This window comes from Saccopteryx bilineata, chromosome 4 (assembly GCF_036850765.1).
Source record: "Saccopteryx bilineata isolate mSacBil1 chromosome 4, mSacBil1_pri_phased_curated, whole genome shotgun sequence".
Lineage (NCBI taxonomy): Eukaryota > Metazoa > Chordata > Mammalia > Chiroptera > Emballonuridae > Saccopteryx > Saccopteryx bilineata.
In genome coordinates, this window is record NC_089493.1 from 52259402 (window position 1) to 52276525 (window position 17124).

At 37.3% G+C, this 17124-nt stretch overlaps 1 protein-coding gene and 1 non-coding gene across 2 annotated transcripts in view; both read right to left on the reverse strand.

Annotated features, from left to right (window-relative positions):
* Positions 1-17124, reverse strand: part of LOC136335435 (IQ domain-containing protein H-like) — a 119389-nt gene that overhangs the window by 54761 nt on the left and 47504 nt on the right. The window contains exon 5 of the mRNA XM_066276682.1: positions 14856-14972. Coding sequence (XP_066132779.1) covers positions 14856-14972 — 117 coding nt within the window. The remainder of the gene's footprint in view (positions 1-14855; positions 14973-17124) is intronic.
* TRNAS-AGA (transfer RNA serine (anticodon AGA)) lies at positions 338-413 on the reverse strand. Its single transcript has one exon. It is a non-coding gene; the product is annotated as a tRNA-Ser (tRNA).

Consider the following 17124-nt stretch of genomic DNA (forward strand, 5'->3'; position numbering starts at 1 on the left):
TATCTCATTGTAGTTTTTTTTTTTTTTTTTTCATTTTTCTGAAGCTGGAAACAGGGAGAGACAGTCAGACAGACTCCCGCATGCGCCCGACCGGGATCCACCCGGCACGCCCACCAGGGGCGACGCTCTGCCCACCAGGGGGCGATGCTCTGCCCATCCTGGGCGTCGCCATGTTGCGACCAGAGCCACTCTAGCACCTGAGGCAGAGGCCACAGAGCCATCCCCAGCGCCCGGGCCATCTTTGCTCCAATGGAGCCTTGGCTGCGGGAGGGGAAGAGAGAGACAGAGAGGAAAGCGCGGCGGAGGGGTGGAGAAGCAAATGGGCGCTTCTCCTGTGTGCCCTGGCCGGGAATCGAACCCGGGTCCTCCGCACTCTAGGCCGACGCTCTACCGCTGAGCCAACCGGCCAGGGCCTCATTGTAGTTTTGATTTGCATTTCTCAAGTAACTAGTGAAGATGAATATCTTTTCATATATCTATTAGCCATTTGTATGTCCTCTTAGGAGAAGTATCTGTTTAGTTCCTATTCCTATTTTTTAATTGGATTGTTTGCTTATTTGTTACTGAGTTTTGTGAGTTCTTTATTTATTTTGGATATTAACTCCTTATCAGAGCTGTTGTTTGCAAATATCTTCCATTTAGTTGGCTGCCTATTTGTTTTATTGTCAGTTTCCTTTGCTGTGCAGAAGCTTTTTAGTTTTCTATAGTCCCATTCATTTATTTTTGCCTTTACTTCCCTTGCCCTTAAGGTCAAATTCATAAATTGTTCTCTATGGCCAAAGTCCATGAGCTTAGAAATTATGTTTTCTTCTATGTAATTTATAGTTTCAGATCATATATTTAGGCCTTTGATTCATTTTGAATTAATGTTTGTGCACGGGGACAAACTGTAGTCAAGTTTCATTCTTTTGCATGTGGTTTTCCAATTTTCCCAGCACCATATATTGAAGAGGCTTTCTTTTCTCCATTGTGTGATTTGAACATATGTATGTGGTTTTATTTCTGGGATCTCGATTCTGTTCTATTGGTCTGTATGTCTGTTTCTCTGCCAATACCATGCTGTTTTGATTACCATGGCTCTATAGTATAATTTGAAGTCAGGTAGTTTGATATCTCCAGCTTCATTCTTTTTCCTTACAATTGCTTTGGTTATTCAGGGTTTCTTATGGTTTCATACAAACCTGGTAATTTTTTGTTCTATTTCCTTAAAAAATGACATTAGGATTTTGATGGGGATTGCATTAAATTTGTATATTGCATTGGGTAATATGGCCATTTTAACTATGTTGATTCTTCTAATCCATGAACATGGAATATTTTTCTATTTCATTGTGTCTTTTTTCAATTTCTTTCAATAATGTTTTGTAGTTTTCAGTATATAGTTTCTTCACATTCTTTGTTAAGTTTATTCCTAGGTATTTTATATTTTTGTTGCAATTGTAAAAGAAATTATATTTTTAGTTCATTTTCAAAAGTTTCATTATTGGTGTATAATAAAGCAATAGACTTTTGAATATTGATTTTATATCCTGCATACTTTATTGTATTAGTTTATTGTTTCTAATAGTTTTTGGTGGAGTCTTTGGGGTTTTCTATATAGATCATGTCATCTGAATAAAGTGATAACTTTATTTCTTCTTTCCCAATATGGATGCTTTTTATTTATTTCTTTTGCCTGATCACCCCAGCTAAAACTTCCAGAACACTTTGAGTAAGAGTGGAGAGAGTGAACAGCCTTGTCTTTTTCTGATTTTAGAGAAAAAGCCTTCATTTTTTTCAGCAGTTAGTATGGTATTAGCTGATGGTTTGTCATATATGGCCTTTATTATGTTGAGGTATTTTCATTCTATTCTGATTTTATTGTTTTAAATATAAAGGGATGTTGTATCTTATCAAATGCCTTTTCTGCATCTATTCATAGGATCATATAGTTTTTGGTTTTTGTTTTGTTGATATGGTGTTTAATGTTGGTCAATTTCCATATGTAGAACCATCCTGTGCTCTTAGAATGAATCCCACTTGATCATGATGTATTATTTTTAATGTGTTGTTGTATTTGATTTGCTAATATTTTCTTTAGGATTTTTGCATCTTTATTCATTAGCAATATTGGTCTGTAGTTTTCATTTTTTGTGTTATCCTTGCCAGGTTTTGGTATCAGGGTTATGTTGGCCTCAATAAATGTGTTAGGGAGTATTGCTTTTTCTTCTATTTTTTGGAAGACTTTAAAAAGGATAGATACCAAATCTTTGAATGTTTAGTAGAATTCACTAGTGTAGCCATCTGATCCTGGACTTTTGTTCTTGGGAGTTTTTGATAATTGTTTCTATTTCCTCCCTCTTTATAGTCTATTTAGGTTTTTGACTTCTTTGTGACTCAGTCTAGGAAAATTGTATAGTTCTAGGAATTTTTCCATTTCCTCTAGGTTGTTGAATTTGGTGACATATAATCTTTTATAATATTCTACTAAGATCCTTTGTATATCTATGATGTCTGTGGTAATTTCTCCTCTTTCATTTCAGATTTTGTTTATATGAGTGCTTCCTCTTTTTTCCTTAGTGAGTCTAGCTAGTGGTTTGTTGATTTTATTGATCTTTTCAAAGAACCAGCTCTTTGTTGTATTAATTTTTCTATAGTTATTTTTCTTCTCTATTTCATTTAGTTCTGCTGATTTTTACTATTTCTTTCTTTTTTTTTTTTTTTTTGCTGACTTTAGGTTACCTTTGTTTTGTTTTTCTAGTTCCTTAGGATGTGATATAAGGTTGTTTACTCGGTATTTCTCTTGTTTTTTTTTGATATAAGCCTGTAATGATATACTCTTCCTTCTTATTACTGCTTTTGCTGCATCCCAAAAATTTTGATATGTCATACTGTCATTTTTATTTGTCTGTATATATCTTATATATCTTTTGATCTCTGCTTTTATTTCTTCTTTCACTCAGTCATTTTTTGAAATATATCTTTTAATTTCCACATTTTTATGAGTTTCTTTACTTCCTTTTTACAGTTGAATCCTAATTTCAAAGCCTTATGGTCAGAAAATATGCTTGGTATAATTTTGATCTTCCTGAATCTATTGATTTTAGTTATGTGGCCCAACATAGAGTTTATCCATAAGAATGTTCCATGCACACTGAAGAAGAATGTATAATCTGACGTTTTGGGATGAAATGTCCTATAAATGTCTATTATGTCCATTTAGTCCAGTGTGTTATTTAAAGCCGATATTTCTTTACTGATTTTCTATTTGGATGATTTATCTCAAGCTGTCAGTGGTGTCTTGACATCTCCAAGTATGATTTTGTTTTTCTCTGCTTCTATTTTTATATCAGTTAGTAGATGTCTTATATATTTTGGTGCTCCCTGATTTGGTGCACACATATTAAGAAGTGTTATGTCTTCTTGATACAGTGTCCCCTTTATCATTATGAAATGTTCATCTTTGTCTCTGGTTACCTTTGTTGTCTTGAAGTCAGCATTATCAAATATAGGTATGGCTACACCTGCTTGTCTTCGTATATTATTTGCTTGAAGAATCATTTTCCAACCTTTCATTTTGAATCTACTTTTGTCCTTGCAGCTTAGATGTTTCTCTTGGAGGCAGTATATGGTTGGGTTTTTCTTTTTGATCCAATCTGTTGCTCTGTGCCTCTTTATTGGTGAGTTCAGTCCATTTACCTTTAGGGCAATTATTGACACTTGAGGATTTCCTATAGCCATTTTAGGTTTTGCTTTCTGGTAGCTCTGTGTCTTGTTTGGCTCTTCTCTTTTCTGTTTTTGTCAGTTGTTTTTGTTTGGTGGTATTCCATACTTCTTTCCCCTGTTTCTTCTTTTTTTAAGCTGTGTATTTCAGTAGTGGCTTTTTTTCTGAGTGGTTACCATTAGGTTATTAAGAAAAAAATGTTCATATGTACAAGAGTCCTTTGTCTTATGAGTGCTTCTGCACTCCATCCTCCTCTGCTATTGCAGAACTTTATCCTCTCGCCTTTTATGTTATTGTTGTCACAGATGATCCTTGTTTTTATTGTGATCTTGTTAAAGTTTTTATCTGTAGTTTTGACTTGTATTTTTCTTTGTGTCTGGTTGTGTATTTCCTGCAGTAGGGGGTTTCTGGTGATAAATTCCCTCAGCTTCTGTGTGTCTGTAAAAGTTTTTATTTCTCCTTCATATTTGAAGGATAATTTTGATGGATATAGTTTTTTTTGCTTGTAATTCTCCTTCAGTACTTTGAATGTTTGGGTCCACTCTTTTCTGGCTTGTAGAGTTTCTGCTGAGAAGTTTAATAATAACCTAATGGGCTTTCCTTTATACGTTATGTTCTTCTTTTCCTTAGCTGCCTTGAGGATTCTTTATGTTATTGATTTTTGACAATTTTATTACACTGTGCTTTGGAGTAGGTCTGTTTGGGTTGTGGTAACTTGGTGTTTGCTTCTTGGATTTAGGGCTCTAACTCTTTCCATAAGCTTGGGAAATTCTCATCAATTATTTGTTTGAATAGGCTCTCCATTCCCTTCTCCCTCTTCTCTTCTTCTGAGGTACTCATTATTCTTTTATTGCTCTTTCTGATGAAGTCAGACAATTTTTGTAAAGCTCTCTCATTTTTTAATTTGTGAGTCTCTCTCCTCTTCTCTCTGTAGCATCTTAGTTGCCTGTCTTTGATGTCATTGATTCTTTCTTTTATCTGGCTTGTTCTATTAGCTAAACTTGCTACCTCAGTCTTCAATTCATGTATTGAGTTCTTCATCTCTGTTTTTAAAGTTTCAATCTCCTTGGTGAGGTATTTGTTTTGTTCATTAATTTGTTTTCTGAGCTCATTAAGTTGCCTATTGATGTCTTCTCGCATCTTGTTGAGTATTTTGAGAACTTCAGTTTTGAATTCTCTATCATTTAACTCCAAGGTTTTCATATGATTGAGATTTTTTTCTGGAAATTTTTTATTTTCTCTTTGGAGTATGTCTTTGTCTTATGTAGCCATGGTATTCAATTTGTTCTTCCTTGATGGCATTTGAGAGTGGTTTTGTCAAGAACTCTAACAAAAAACTACTAAAAAATTAAAAAAATATATAAAAATTATGACAAGAAAACCACAAGACAAAAGATTGAAAACAAACAAATCAAAAACAAAACATCCGGGCCCTGGCTGTTGGCTCAGCGGTAGAGCGTCCACCTGGTGTGCGGGAGACCCGGGTTCGATTCCCGGCCAGGGCACATAGGAGAAGCGCCCATTTGCTTCTCCACCCCCCAACCCCCCTCCTTCCTCTCTGTCTCTCTCTTCCCCTCCCGCAGCCAAGGCTCCATTGGAGCAAAGATGGCCCGGGCACTGGGGATGGCTCCTTGGCTTCTGCCCCAGGTGCTAAAGTGGCTCTGGTCTCGGCAGAGCGACCCCCCAGAGGGGCAGAGCATCGCCCTGGAGGGGCAGAGCATCGTGCCAGGTGGATCCTGGTCGGGCGCATGCGGGAGTCTGTCTGACTGTCTCTCCCTGTTTCCAGCTTCAGAAAAATATAAAAGAAAAAAAAAAAAAAAAAAAAAAAACCATCTGGCCCTGGCCAGTTGGCTCAGTGGTAGAACGTCGGCCTGGCATGCAGAAGTCCCGGGTTCGATTCCTGGCCAGGGCACACAGGAGAGGCGCCCATCTGCTTCTCCACCCCTCCCCCTCTCCTTCCTCTCTGTCTCTCTCTTCCCCTCCCGCAGCCGAGGCTCCATTGGAGCAAAAGATGGCCCGGGCGTTGAGGATGGCTCCTTGGCCTCTGCCCCAGGCACTAGAGTGGCTCTGGTCGCAACAGAGCAACGCCCCGGAGGGGCAGAGCATTGCCCCCTGGTGGGCAGAGCGTCGCCCCCTGGTGGGCGTGCCGGGTGGATCCCGGTCGGGCGCATGCGGGAGTCTGTCTGACTGTCTATCCCTGTTTCTGGCTTCAGAAAAATACAAAAAAATAAAAAATAAAAATAAAAATAAAAAACATCCACAGAATTTTTTATAAAAAACATAAAAATTAAACAAAATAAAATTCAAAACAGAAGATAAAAAAGAATAAGAAGAAAAAAGGAAAAATAAATTTTGGGTTTGAGAGGTTTCTTCAAGTAGGTGTCACTGTATTACAACTTTTAGTTCTATGAAGTTTCTGAGCTGTCCTCCACTGAGATGTTGCTGTCTTGATGTGGCGGGGCCATAGATGCGTTGGTGGGTGGGACATGTTGTGAGGGCTTTATGGCTTCAGCTTTATGACTTTAGCTTTTTGGCTTTCTGGCTCTAGCAATGATGATCTCAGGCCTCTGGGAAATCCTCCCCACATCTCAACAGACCCATGGACCAGACATAAAGCACCTCTGTTCTTCAGGGAAGAGAGTGGCTCTAGAGAGCTAGCTGTGGAGGTTGTGTCTGTCACTCTCTGTACGCAAGGTGAAGGAGGCAGGTTCTGGGAGGCTGGGGGCTGCCCTTTTGCTTTCTCTGTCTCTGCCGAGTGTGGGCAGCAGGCAGACCATGGGACACTGGCTGTGACCCCATGCTCTTGCCTCCTTGGTTTATCTCCCACTCTGCCCCTCTATCTCACAGCTCCTCCTGGCAGAAGGAGACCCTGTCACTCAGAGTTTCCTTCTCTATGCCCTCAGACAAAATCCAGAGAGTCCAGGTGTCCCTATTCCCTACAGTCCAGCAGAGAAAATATCCCAGTCACATTGGGTTTGTCTCTTCTCCTCTCCAAAGCCCATCGAGAGTGTATTTTATCTTCTGCTCCCCCTTTTCACCTCATCCCACCTTTACTCCATCCGGTGCATGGATCTTTCAGACATGCCTGTGAGCCCAGCTGAGGTTAATTCACTGCATTATAGTTGTTCAATTTATTTAAATTTCAAGGGGAATGATCATAGTATCTCTCATACTTCCACTACTCTGACATCATCCTGAAAATACAGTTCTGTCCATTGGCTCCTTGTGCCTTAAATCTATCATAGAGCTGACTCAGTCTCCTCCACCTACCTAATTTTGGCTTGTCAAAGTGGAATTATGAGTTTAGAACCATAGCCTCTTAGTATAAAGTCAAACAAATACCAAGCTCCAGTCCAAAGCTTCAGTCACAAGTGCAAAGGCACTGGATTCCATCAGGGATCCTAGTTAGCAGGTGGCTGCTAACCTGGGCTGATTCCCTGGCAGTGCAAAGGCTCTTCCTGCATCTCCCAAATCCCTCTTTTCCCTGTCCACTCACGCTTGAAATCCCTTAATAGAGCTAACTCCTTTGGTTTAATTAAATTAGGATTTACTCTTGTTAAAAAGCAAAAGCCCATGGGAAAGTTAATACTTTAATGCCAAAAATTTTTAAATTTATTTTCAGCAACAGAATCTATTTTTCAAATGCAACCTCAAGTAGAATGCTGATATGTAAATGAGTGCAAGTTTTATAAGAATTTAGTATAATTTTATATTTGAATTTTATATGTGTATAAATAAGTATATACAGGGTGGGCAAAAGTAAGTTTATAGTTGTTTGTATGGAAAATAATACAATAATTAATAAATAAGAATATAAGAATGAAACTCTGTTTTGTGAACTTACAACTGTATATAACAATGAGGTGGTTTTGATTAAAGCAAGTTAGGAAATCAAGAGTTATAGGTAATAACTGCAATCATACATCCATCACAGCAGACAATTTATTTTTGTATTTTATTTTGCCTGCATAAGATGGAAAAAATCCTTATATAAATAGATAAGTAATTTTAAACAGCTAACTATTTGTCATGGTACTTATAATCTCATGATTTTCATCAAATAAAATAATTCAGAAGCTTTCAGAAAGAATAGGATTTAAAAAAATAGATTCACTAGTAACATACAATAACTACTCATGTTCCTTAATAATGAAGGATTAGTTGTTAAGTATTCAATTTGAGGAGATTTGACAAATAGGTTTTATAAATAATTTGAATTCTGACTTTCTTCCTTAGTTCATAACCTTAAGCAAGTAGCTAAATCTTAGTCTCAGTTTCCTTAAGTGTCAGTTATAAAAACTGCATCTATTTTATAGGCAGAGGGATTAAATAAAATAGTGTACATAAAGCACCTAGCATAGTATCTGGCTCACTTAATAAAGGCTATTATTAAAGGATTGAATGCCCAAAAGTACTTTTCAAATGTATCTGGTAACATTTTAAGATATTCCATCATGTCCCATTTAAATTCTTTTTGGACATCTCAGCACCTTTCTCTTTCAGATATTCAGTTTCAAAACAACTTATTTTGTTTTGTGTGTTGAGTCCAAATTTTGAGATAATGCTTTATTACTAGTCTTTTATCTGCAGTTCAAAAGTAACATTCCAACCCTGTGATGCCAAATGAAGATTATATAGCACATTTCAAATAAGGTAAGAGCCAACCCAAACCTAAAATGTACAATGAAATAATCTAAAATCCTATATTATCACAGTGAACACGAAACAACCTATAATGCTATGTTATCACAATGTGCATATACTATTGTAATGGTACAAGTTGACTATTATGCTATGTCAGACGTGTACACCAGAGAACTTGCCTGGCTTTTCATAAGTAGCAACAGACATGTGTTGTAATACCAGCTAACATTTCTTGAATGTTTACTCAGGGTGAGGCACTGCTTTTAAGACCTTGACATGTATTAGGTCATTTAATCTTCATTTATTTATTTGTATGATTATACTTTATATGACAAGATAATTGAATTTCAAAATGCAACTAGTACAAAGATGCACCCTATCTCATAAATATACCTGGATAAAATGTTTAAATGTCCATGTGTACGAACATAAATGCAGCCACACACATGTCCATGTCCATGTGCTCACGGAGTGAACCAGACAGCACAAAGTAACCCATTGATGGAATCTAACTTAAGTATGTACGTACTGTTCTTTATTACAATTTAAAATATTTTAACATAAAGATGAAATGTGAGTTAAATGCTTACAGCCATCCTGAAACTCATTAGAGTTCCCAATAGCAATTTGAAAACCAGAGCAATAAAACCTATCACTCATTATACTGAAGTGTGAGAGGAGCCCAATCAGATCATTTTCTGGATGCACAGGTTTTAGAATGGACAAGGAAGTCTGACATTTTTCATATTAATTCATTTTTCAGAAAGGCAGGAACCTTTTTAGACAGCTATTATGTGCCTGCAGTGTTAATATATTATCTACAATCTCCATAACACCCTTGCCTAATAGCCATCATTATCTTGACTGTACAGAAGAAGAAACTGAGAACCCAAGATGTTAATTTGCTTACCTAGTTTTACACACCTGCAAAGTGGCGGATAGCACCCAAACTCTGATCCACTAGACTCTCAATCTTTCCCACCACACCAGACTGCTTCCCATCTAGCCTCCCCATTTTATAAATGAGGAACATGAGACTAAACAAAGTTGGTAACTTGCTTCTGGAAACAGCTGGTTAGTGGCAAGGCTTTTAGGGGAATCCAGAAGCACCAGGATCCCACTAGGTAAGTTCTATTAGATGGCCCCGTTGGAGGATGCTCTGTGCAGCCAGGGCTGCCAGGGGCCAGAAGAATCATGACTTCACTTCCAGACTGGAAGGCAGGTCAGTATATATTGCTTCTTTCCCACAACCCCTACAATAATGTAAGTTTTAGATGACAGTGTAAAACATGGCACAATACAATGTGAAAATTGCCAATAGTCAGAACTAATATTTTCAGAGCCCTTATTTGTAAGTGCTTATTTGTAAGGACCTTTGAAGTGCTTTGAATCATCTCTTTTAAATCTCAATACATGCCCTGGCCGCTGGCTCAGTGGTAGAGCGTCGGCCTGGCGTGCAGAAGTCCCAGGTTCAATTCCCAGCCAGGGCACACAGGAGAAGCACCCATCTGCTTCTCCACCCCTCCCCCTCTCCTTCCTCTATGTCTCTCTCTTCCCCTCCCGCAGCCGAGGCTCCATTGGAGCAAAGATGGCCCGGGTGCTGGGGATGGCTCCTTAGCCTCTGCCCCAGGCGCTAGAGTGGCTCTGGTCGCAACAGAGCAACGCCCCGGAGGGGCAGAGCGTCGCCCCTGGTGGGCATGCCGGGTGGATCCCGGTCAGGCACATGCGGGATGCGGGAGTCTGTCTGACTGTCTCTCCCCGTTTCCAGCTTCAGAAAAATACAAAATATAAATAAATAAATAAATCTCAATACAATCCTATGAGATAGTCTAATTATGAACATTTTCCACAGGAGGAAATTGAGATTGTTTCTTGGGAGACCTCCCTACCCCCATCTAGTAAGAATTCACACCAGGCAGTCTGACCCAGAATCTCTGTCCCCAGAGATGAAAAAATGCTTGGAGTTCAGCAGAGGGTTGGTTTGGGCATGCATGCCAGACCTTAGCACACCAACTCAGGAGACACAGCATTCTCAAGAGGGCAGAGAACTCACTACAGCTAGATTTTCTATGAACATCATCTGATGGGGGTATAGCCTCTAATTGCTTCTCTCCACTCCCACAGTAATGGGCTTTGGTGAGAGAGTCTAACACCAGCCAATGACAATGGTCACATCACTGTCTTCAGCTTTCCCAGCCCTCCAAACCAATGCAGAACTAAAATTCTAAAAAGCAACAATATACAAAGGCAATGCAGCACCACTTCTACCAGCACCACCCCTACCATAATGGTGGAATACGTTTTATAGGCTCTGAGTCAAGAACACAAGAAGTCGTGGTTTTCCTGAAGACTCTTTCTAAGCAACCTGAAGAGAAAGCTCTCTTTCGGTGATAGCAGTGGTGACGCTGTGCAGGCCATCACAGTCCTAGGGTAATGAATGACTGTGTGTCATAAATGGGATTTGGCATTTCTGAACGTCTTTAAAGCTATTTCCTTTTGTTCAACTAATTTAATTTACCAAGTGCTCCTGGGAAAAGGGAGGGGGACCAAGATGCTGACTCCACATTTCCTGAAAAATCAACATTTTCTTTTTAAACTGCTCTCAAAGAAATTACATCTGATCATTGTCTGCTGGCTTCCTTAAAGTCTACCTCTGTCAAAATCCTGCCCCAGCAGGTGTGAGAAAGAATGGATGCCGAACTTGAGTGAATACCCACATCTGTTTTTGGAAAAAAGGAACAGAAGCAGCACAGAAGGAAGTAAGAGAGATAATTGCTGGCTTGAACTACAATACATTTTACTTGTGGGCAGAGGGCCAGCTTACAGCAGGCGGAATATGCAGGCCCATCTTATTGGAATTCAGGGGTGGGCCTCCGTTCTTGTCCGGAGACAGCTGTAAACCAGCAGCCCATAGCATCCCAATCAGGCACCGAGTTTTGTCAAGGAGTGCTGATATGTACAGAAGCAGCTTTGTCTGCTTCAACTGCACCCCTGCCTAGTGAAATGACAGTCAATCTCTGATTCCAGATGACAAGAACTGGATAAAAACTTAAAACAAATGGCGACCTTTCAAAAGATTAATTTGTTTACCAACAAAATGTTCCCTCTTTGTCATCTGAGATGGGGGTGACCTTCACTTTCCCATATCTAGGCTGAATTGGATGCTGACTATAGTCATCTGTTAAGTTAACTCCATCTCAGCAATTATTCCCTTTTTTATTTTTAGTGACAAGAAGGGTTTATTAATTCACTCTGCTTCTTGTTATGGTTTATAAATGCAACAAGCTCATTCTGAATTACTGCAGTGTAACATCAATTTGTTTAAATCTAATTCTGCTACCGTTGCCAAATTATGTTGTGACTGTAATTGTGGCCATATGCATGGGCTTAAAACACAATCATGTTTTGAAATAGCCCTTCTATCCCACCCCCCTCCCTCTCACCCCCACCCCTTACTTCGGGTGCTTCTTCTAATCATTTGACATTAACACAATTGCCTCGCTTTCCATTACTTTATCATTTCAGAAATGAATGTGCTTTCAGTAAGGTTACTATGTACACTCCAAGTGAAACAGTAAAGAATGAAACTATGATTTGTGAAGTGTGGTTGCTACCCAACTAAGTTAGTAAAAAAAAACAACAACTGCATAACATATGACTCATAAAATCTAGAAATCATAATAGTATTAAATTCAACCTCATGAATAAATAAAAGATTCTAAGTTTACATTGCATTATATATTTATTTATTTGGAAAGCGGGACCAAAGAACTAGTATAATTCTACAGCCACTCATAACTTGCCAAGAAGAAAAATGTTTTTACGATTCTTTTCTAGGTCATAACAGTTATAATCAGAGTTATTTGTGCAGCAATTCAAAGCAATGTTTTGTTTGGCTATTTTGTTATGCATTCATAATCGTTCTTTTAAAATTCATGTTAACAGATACATGTTTCAAGCTTTTTAAGAAACCCTTTTTATTTTAAAAATAAATCAAAGTCAAATTTTCTGGAGCTTCTTTAATGTGTTGCATTAGAACGTCTAACTGGAACTGAATGTCAGTAAGTACAAACAGCACTGACGATTTCTTCTTGTCTCCCCATATTTACAAGGCCCTTCTCAAAAACCTGCTAGAGGGATTATTATTGTTATTATTATTAGGTGCATTTAAGATATTGGGAAAGTCATCAGTGAGTTTTATTTTTAATGTTTTGTTGTACATTGACTTTACTAACAGAGTTAATACGATATAACACGCTGAAGGCAGTTTCATGGGGGCGGTGAGTGTATGTGCGCGTATGTCTGTCTGGGGTGTATGTGTTTTCAAAGCTCTAAAATCTTTGCACCAGCCCTTTATTGTCAAGAAGGGTATGCCTCTTCACAAAATAAAGAAAATACCACTTTCTAGGAACTAATAATGTAAATTAGCTATATATTCAAGTTTGCTCTGTCAAAAAAAAATGTCTAAGATTATTTACAGGCTTTTGACAAGCTGTTCAAGTTTCAAAAGTAAGAAAACACATGGCCTTCGGCAGCCGTATAGTAATCTCTTCTAAGTGTTTCGAGTGGCTCTAAGACGTGATTAGCCTTGATGCTCCTTTTCTAATTAACTATACATCACAATGCTAGACACATTGCTTCAGTTTGGGTACGTGCTTTCAAAAAAACATTTTTATAAGTGGTAAATCACAACTGTATTTATTCCCAAGTGCTCTACATGGTTGTTTAAACTAAACACCTGAATATTTCTTTCATAGGGCTTTCTGCACAGTGCTTCTGTTTTACAAATCCAAAATGAAAATACTATACATATTTTCCAATTAATACCATCAGATATACACATATCCACATAAATGAGAGGGTCAACTATTTTAATTGAAATGCTAATAGTCAATTTAAGCAAAATATAGCTAATGTATATACATTTGAAAGTGCTCTGGTGTGGAGTTATATGAAGTCAAGTTTTCTGAAAAATAAGAACATCTTTAATACAATTAACGAGTGTGCATTATCTGTATGTCAGACAAGGCAAAGAGATGCCCACGGCCTCTGTGTTCAACATAAATGGGCACAATATCCAAGGCACTTAGCCTATTTTGGAATTAGAAAAAATATATCATAAATGACAGATTTTACCCCAAATTTTTTATATAATTTTGAATTCCTATTTGTATCTGAATCTCCACTCAGACGCATTAAAGCAAAGCATAATCTAAATCTGGAGTTACGCCTTTTTAAACTTCAACACTCATCAGAAAAAGTTTGCATGAGATGCAGCCGTTGCCTTGGGCTACAAAGCCTCAGCACTCCACTAGCTAAGCCAATATTAATTCTAGATTGAAGGGGGAAAACCAACAACAACAGAAGAGAAATCTGCTTCTGTCTCTACAGCCAGAGAAATAATATTTTTATTTCAAGGGCTTTGGGCTCATGGGAGCAGATAAAAATCCTTTCACATTATTCACAGTGACATTTTAAATAAAGTTTCAGCAGGAATAAAAATATCTAATTTTCTGGTTATTTCTTAGGCTATAAAAGTATTTCTAAGATAAAGTGCTCTTAAACCAAACCTGTTAGAATAATATAAAGCACACATAAAGAAACTAAGACTATGTTACGGGGCTACATGAATGAAGTAGGCGGTTGAAAATGGTTATGCAGGACATTTGGAAGATTAATCTTAGAGGCTGTTACGCTGGTTAGAATGGTTTTTCAGCTTAATTTTAAAATCAATCAGGTTTTTAGTTTTGATTTCATCAAAGTATACATTTAAGAGCTTTTGAGAGAAGCCAAAGGTTAAAAATGTATGTAAAAATGTATAGATGTCACCTCAGTTATTGTTTTCAGTATTGGAAATAATCTCAAATAAAAATATTTCCCAATTAAATGAAGAATTGCTCTTAATTCTCCTCAGAAAAACCCACAATGTAGAAAGAATTTAACCCTTGCTTTAGGACACTTACCAGAAAGGCAATGGCAAAAATAGGCACAGGTTCTGAGATCTCCTAATGCAATCACCATGTGATTATTTTCTCCTTTCATTATTTTGCTGACTTAAAGAATTAATCCTGCTTGTTTCATATTTAGAAAAATTTTCTTAAATTTGTGTATTTTATGAGTATACATCATTGAAGCTGATACTAAAATGTTGTTTTCTTTTGATTTTCCTGGTGGTAAGCCTATTATCAAATAAATAAAACATTAAAAATGTCTCTATTCTCTTTGTTGTTCAATTCTGTTATCCTCGTTAAAATTATGGTACTGGATTATTTAGGAACATCAAGTCAAATAAAAACATCTGAATGAGTTACCAAGGGATCTTTTAAAAATAGGTTTTCATGTTTTAATCATTTCTAATTATAAAGAAAATGAAAGCCATGCCATTAAATTCTAAGAACAAAAGGATCAAAATCTTTACTTAAAATCTACATTATCTTTTACACTACTAATGTATGACTTTTAATTCTTTTAAAAAATTAAGAGCTCATTAAGACAACATATTACTTACACATGGCTTTCTCTGATTAATACATGGCAAACTGATCCCATAGTTCGCATTTACAGCAGCTCTGTGGTGGATGTTTTCAGGATCCTGCATGATTCTCACATTCAGTCCTATCTTTCGCTGAAACAAAGAAACAATGAAACTTTCATCCTGGATGAACAAAAATGCTTACTAACATTTTATGTCCTCAAAGAAGTATAAAGTTCTTTGAAAATGATTATTTTAATGTAATTCTCACTGGAAAAAAAATACACATACGCTTTTATGTCTTTTATTTATGCCGTTAATTGTTCTTGTTATTCACAGAAAAAGAACTTTCTGCAGACTTTCTTCTGTGGCCTATTGTCTGCTCAGACAAATCCACTCTTGGACAACACTCATTTTCTCAAAAATAATGGTAGAAGCCAAACAAGGTGGACAAAGGACTAGAATACCTGGTTTTGATTTATTTTTAGCTTTCCAGGTCAAGGATTTTGCCAATGAAATCTATACTACACACACACACAGATAGAGGGCTCCCTTGGTCTGTTAATGTGGCACTTTCCTCAAGGGACATTTACAGGTAAATCTTAGTTTGGACTTGATAAATTTTCCACAACGTATTTATTTACTCCTTTGCAGAGATTTTGCCATTTATAGGAAAAATGTATGCATTTGTTAGTAAAAAAATAAAAGCAGCTCATTTGAACCACGTGTTCCTCATTTTAAATAATTCAAGTTAGTTACATCTGAGATGCTTAACTATAACCCAGCAGTGTAGGCAGCACAGCGGTGGGGGGAAGGGGAGCAAGAGAGGTGTCCAGAGACTGGGCTTCCAATCTTGCTGTCCCCTGGACTGCCTGCTTATGACTTTGGGTAAGTCACTTCTCCTCTTTGGAAGCCAGTTTGTTTATTTTCAAAATGTGGCAGTTAGACTTGATCTCTTGAGAACTACTCACCTCACCCCGTCCCCCCACGCACACCCCTCTCCCGCTTTGGCATCCTATGATTTGATGCTAAAAGGTTAAGTTGACACATAAGAAATGTGGTATTACCAACAGTTTCTGAAGTCTTGTGACTTTCTTATTGTGATATAATTCAAATACTATAAAATTCACCCTTTTAAAAGTGTGATTCAGTGGTTTTTAGCATATTCACAAAGTTGTACAACCATTACTCCTCTTTTAATTCCAAAACATTTTTATCACTGCAAAAAGAAACCGCAAACCTATTATCAATCACTCCCCCAGCTCCTGGAAACTTCTAATCTGCTTTCTGTCTCTTGGATGTGCCCACTCTGGACATCTTATATGAATTGTATATATGTGGTCTTTGTAAGTTTTAAAAGGAGGCATTGTAAGCAATCAAACACCTGATTTCCTTTCAATTGAGTGTCTCTGTTCTGAGGGTCATCTGATGCAATTGTTAAAATGTTTCTAGGAACTGGACATATCAGTTTATGATCCAGCTATTTCTTTGATCCTAGGCATTCATACACAGGCTGTGGCTAAGGTCAAACTGAAGAGGAAGACCACAAAAATAGCTACAGAATGTAGAACGGATTCAGTTTAGTTATTTCTTAAAACAGGCTCCAAATCTTTCTTCTATTTATTTTTATTATCAGTTTTAAAACCAAATCTCCAAATAGTTGTGCTCAACTGTCCACTTTATTTCACCCAGGCAGGGACACAGGTTGCAAATACGGCCTATCCTCTTCTCCTTGAAGTATGCATGGTGACAAAAATGTATGCCTAGTTCTAGGTGGGCTTCCTTCTGTGGCTAATTCACACTTACAACACTACTCCAGCATGTTTGCATGGAAGCTGAGTGCTTCTTTGATTGAAATTAATACCTGAGCATAATTATTTTTTTTCTTAATTTTAATTCTACATAGGATAGAGAAATTACTAATATGTATTACTGGTTGGATGTAGTTTCTGTATTCGGATGTTTTTTAAATGTGTATTCTGGATATAATTGATAGTAATAGCTTCATCTATCATGTGTAAGCTTTGTTAGAACTTTTTAATTCTGGGTTCATTGGCTAATGGACAATACCAGTTTTCTTAGTTTTATTATGCTCCATCAACTTTCTGTGGCTATAGAACTAGTATAGGAAAGAAATGATCAAATACAGAATTATTGTTAAAACTAGCATTAAAATCTAGTTGTTTTCTTCCCATTTTTACACTTCTGTGGCCCTGACACAGATAGTAAAAAAATCAAATTACAAACAGAAATCCAACAGAAATGACGGGCTATAATATCAATTTTTTATTAGTTGGCTTCTAAA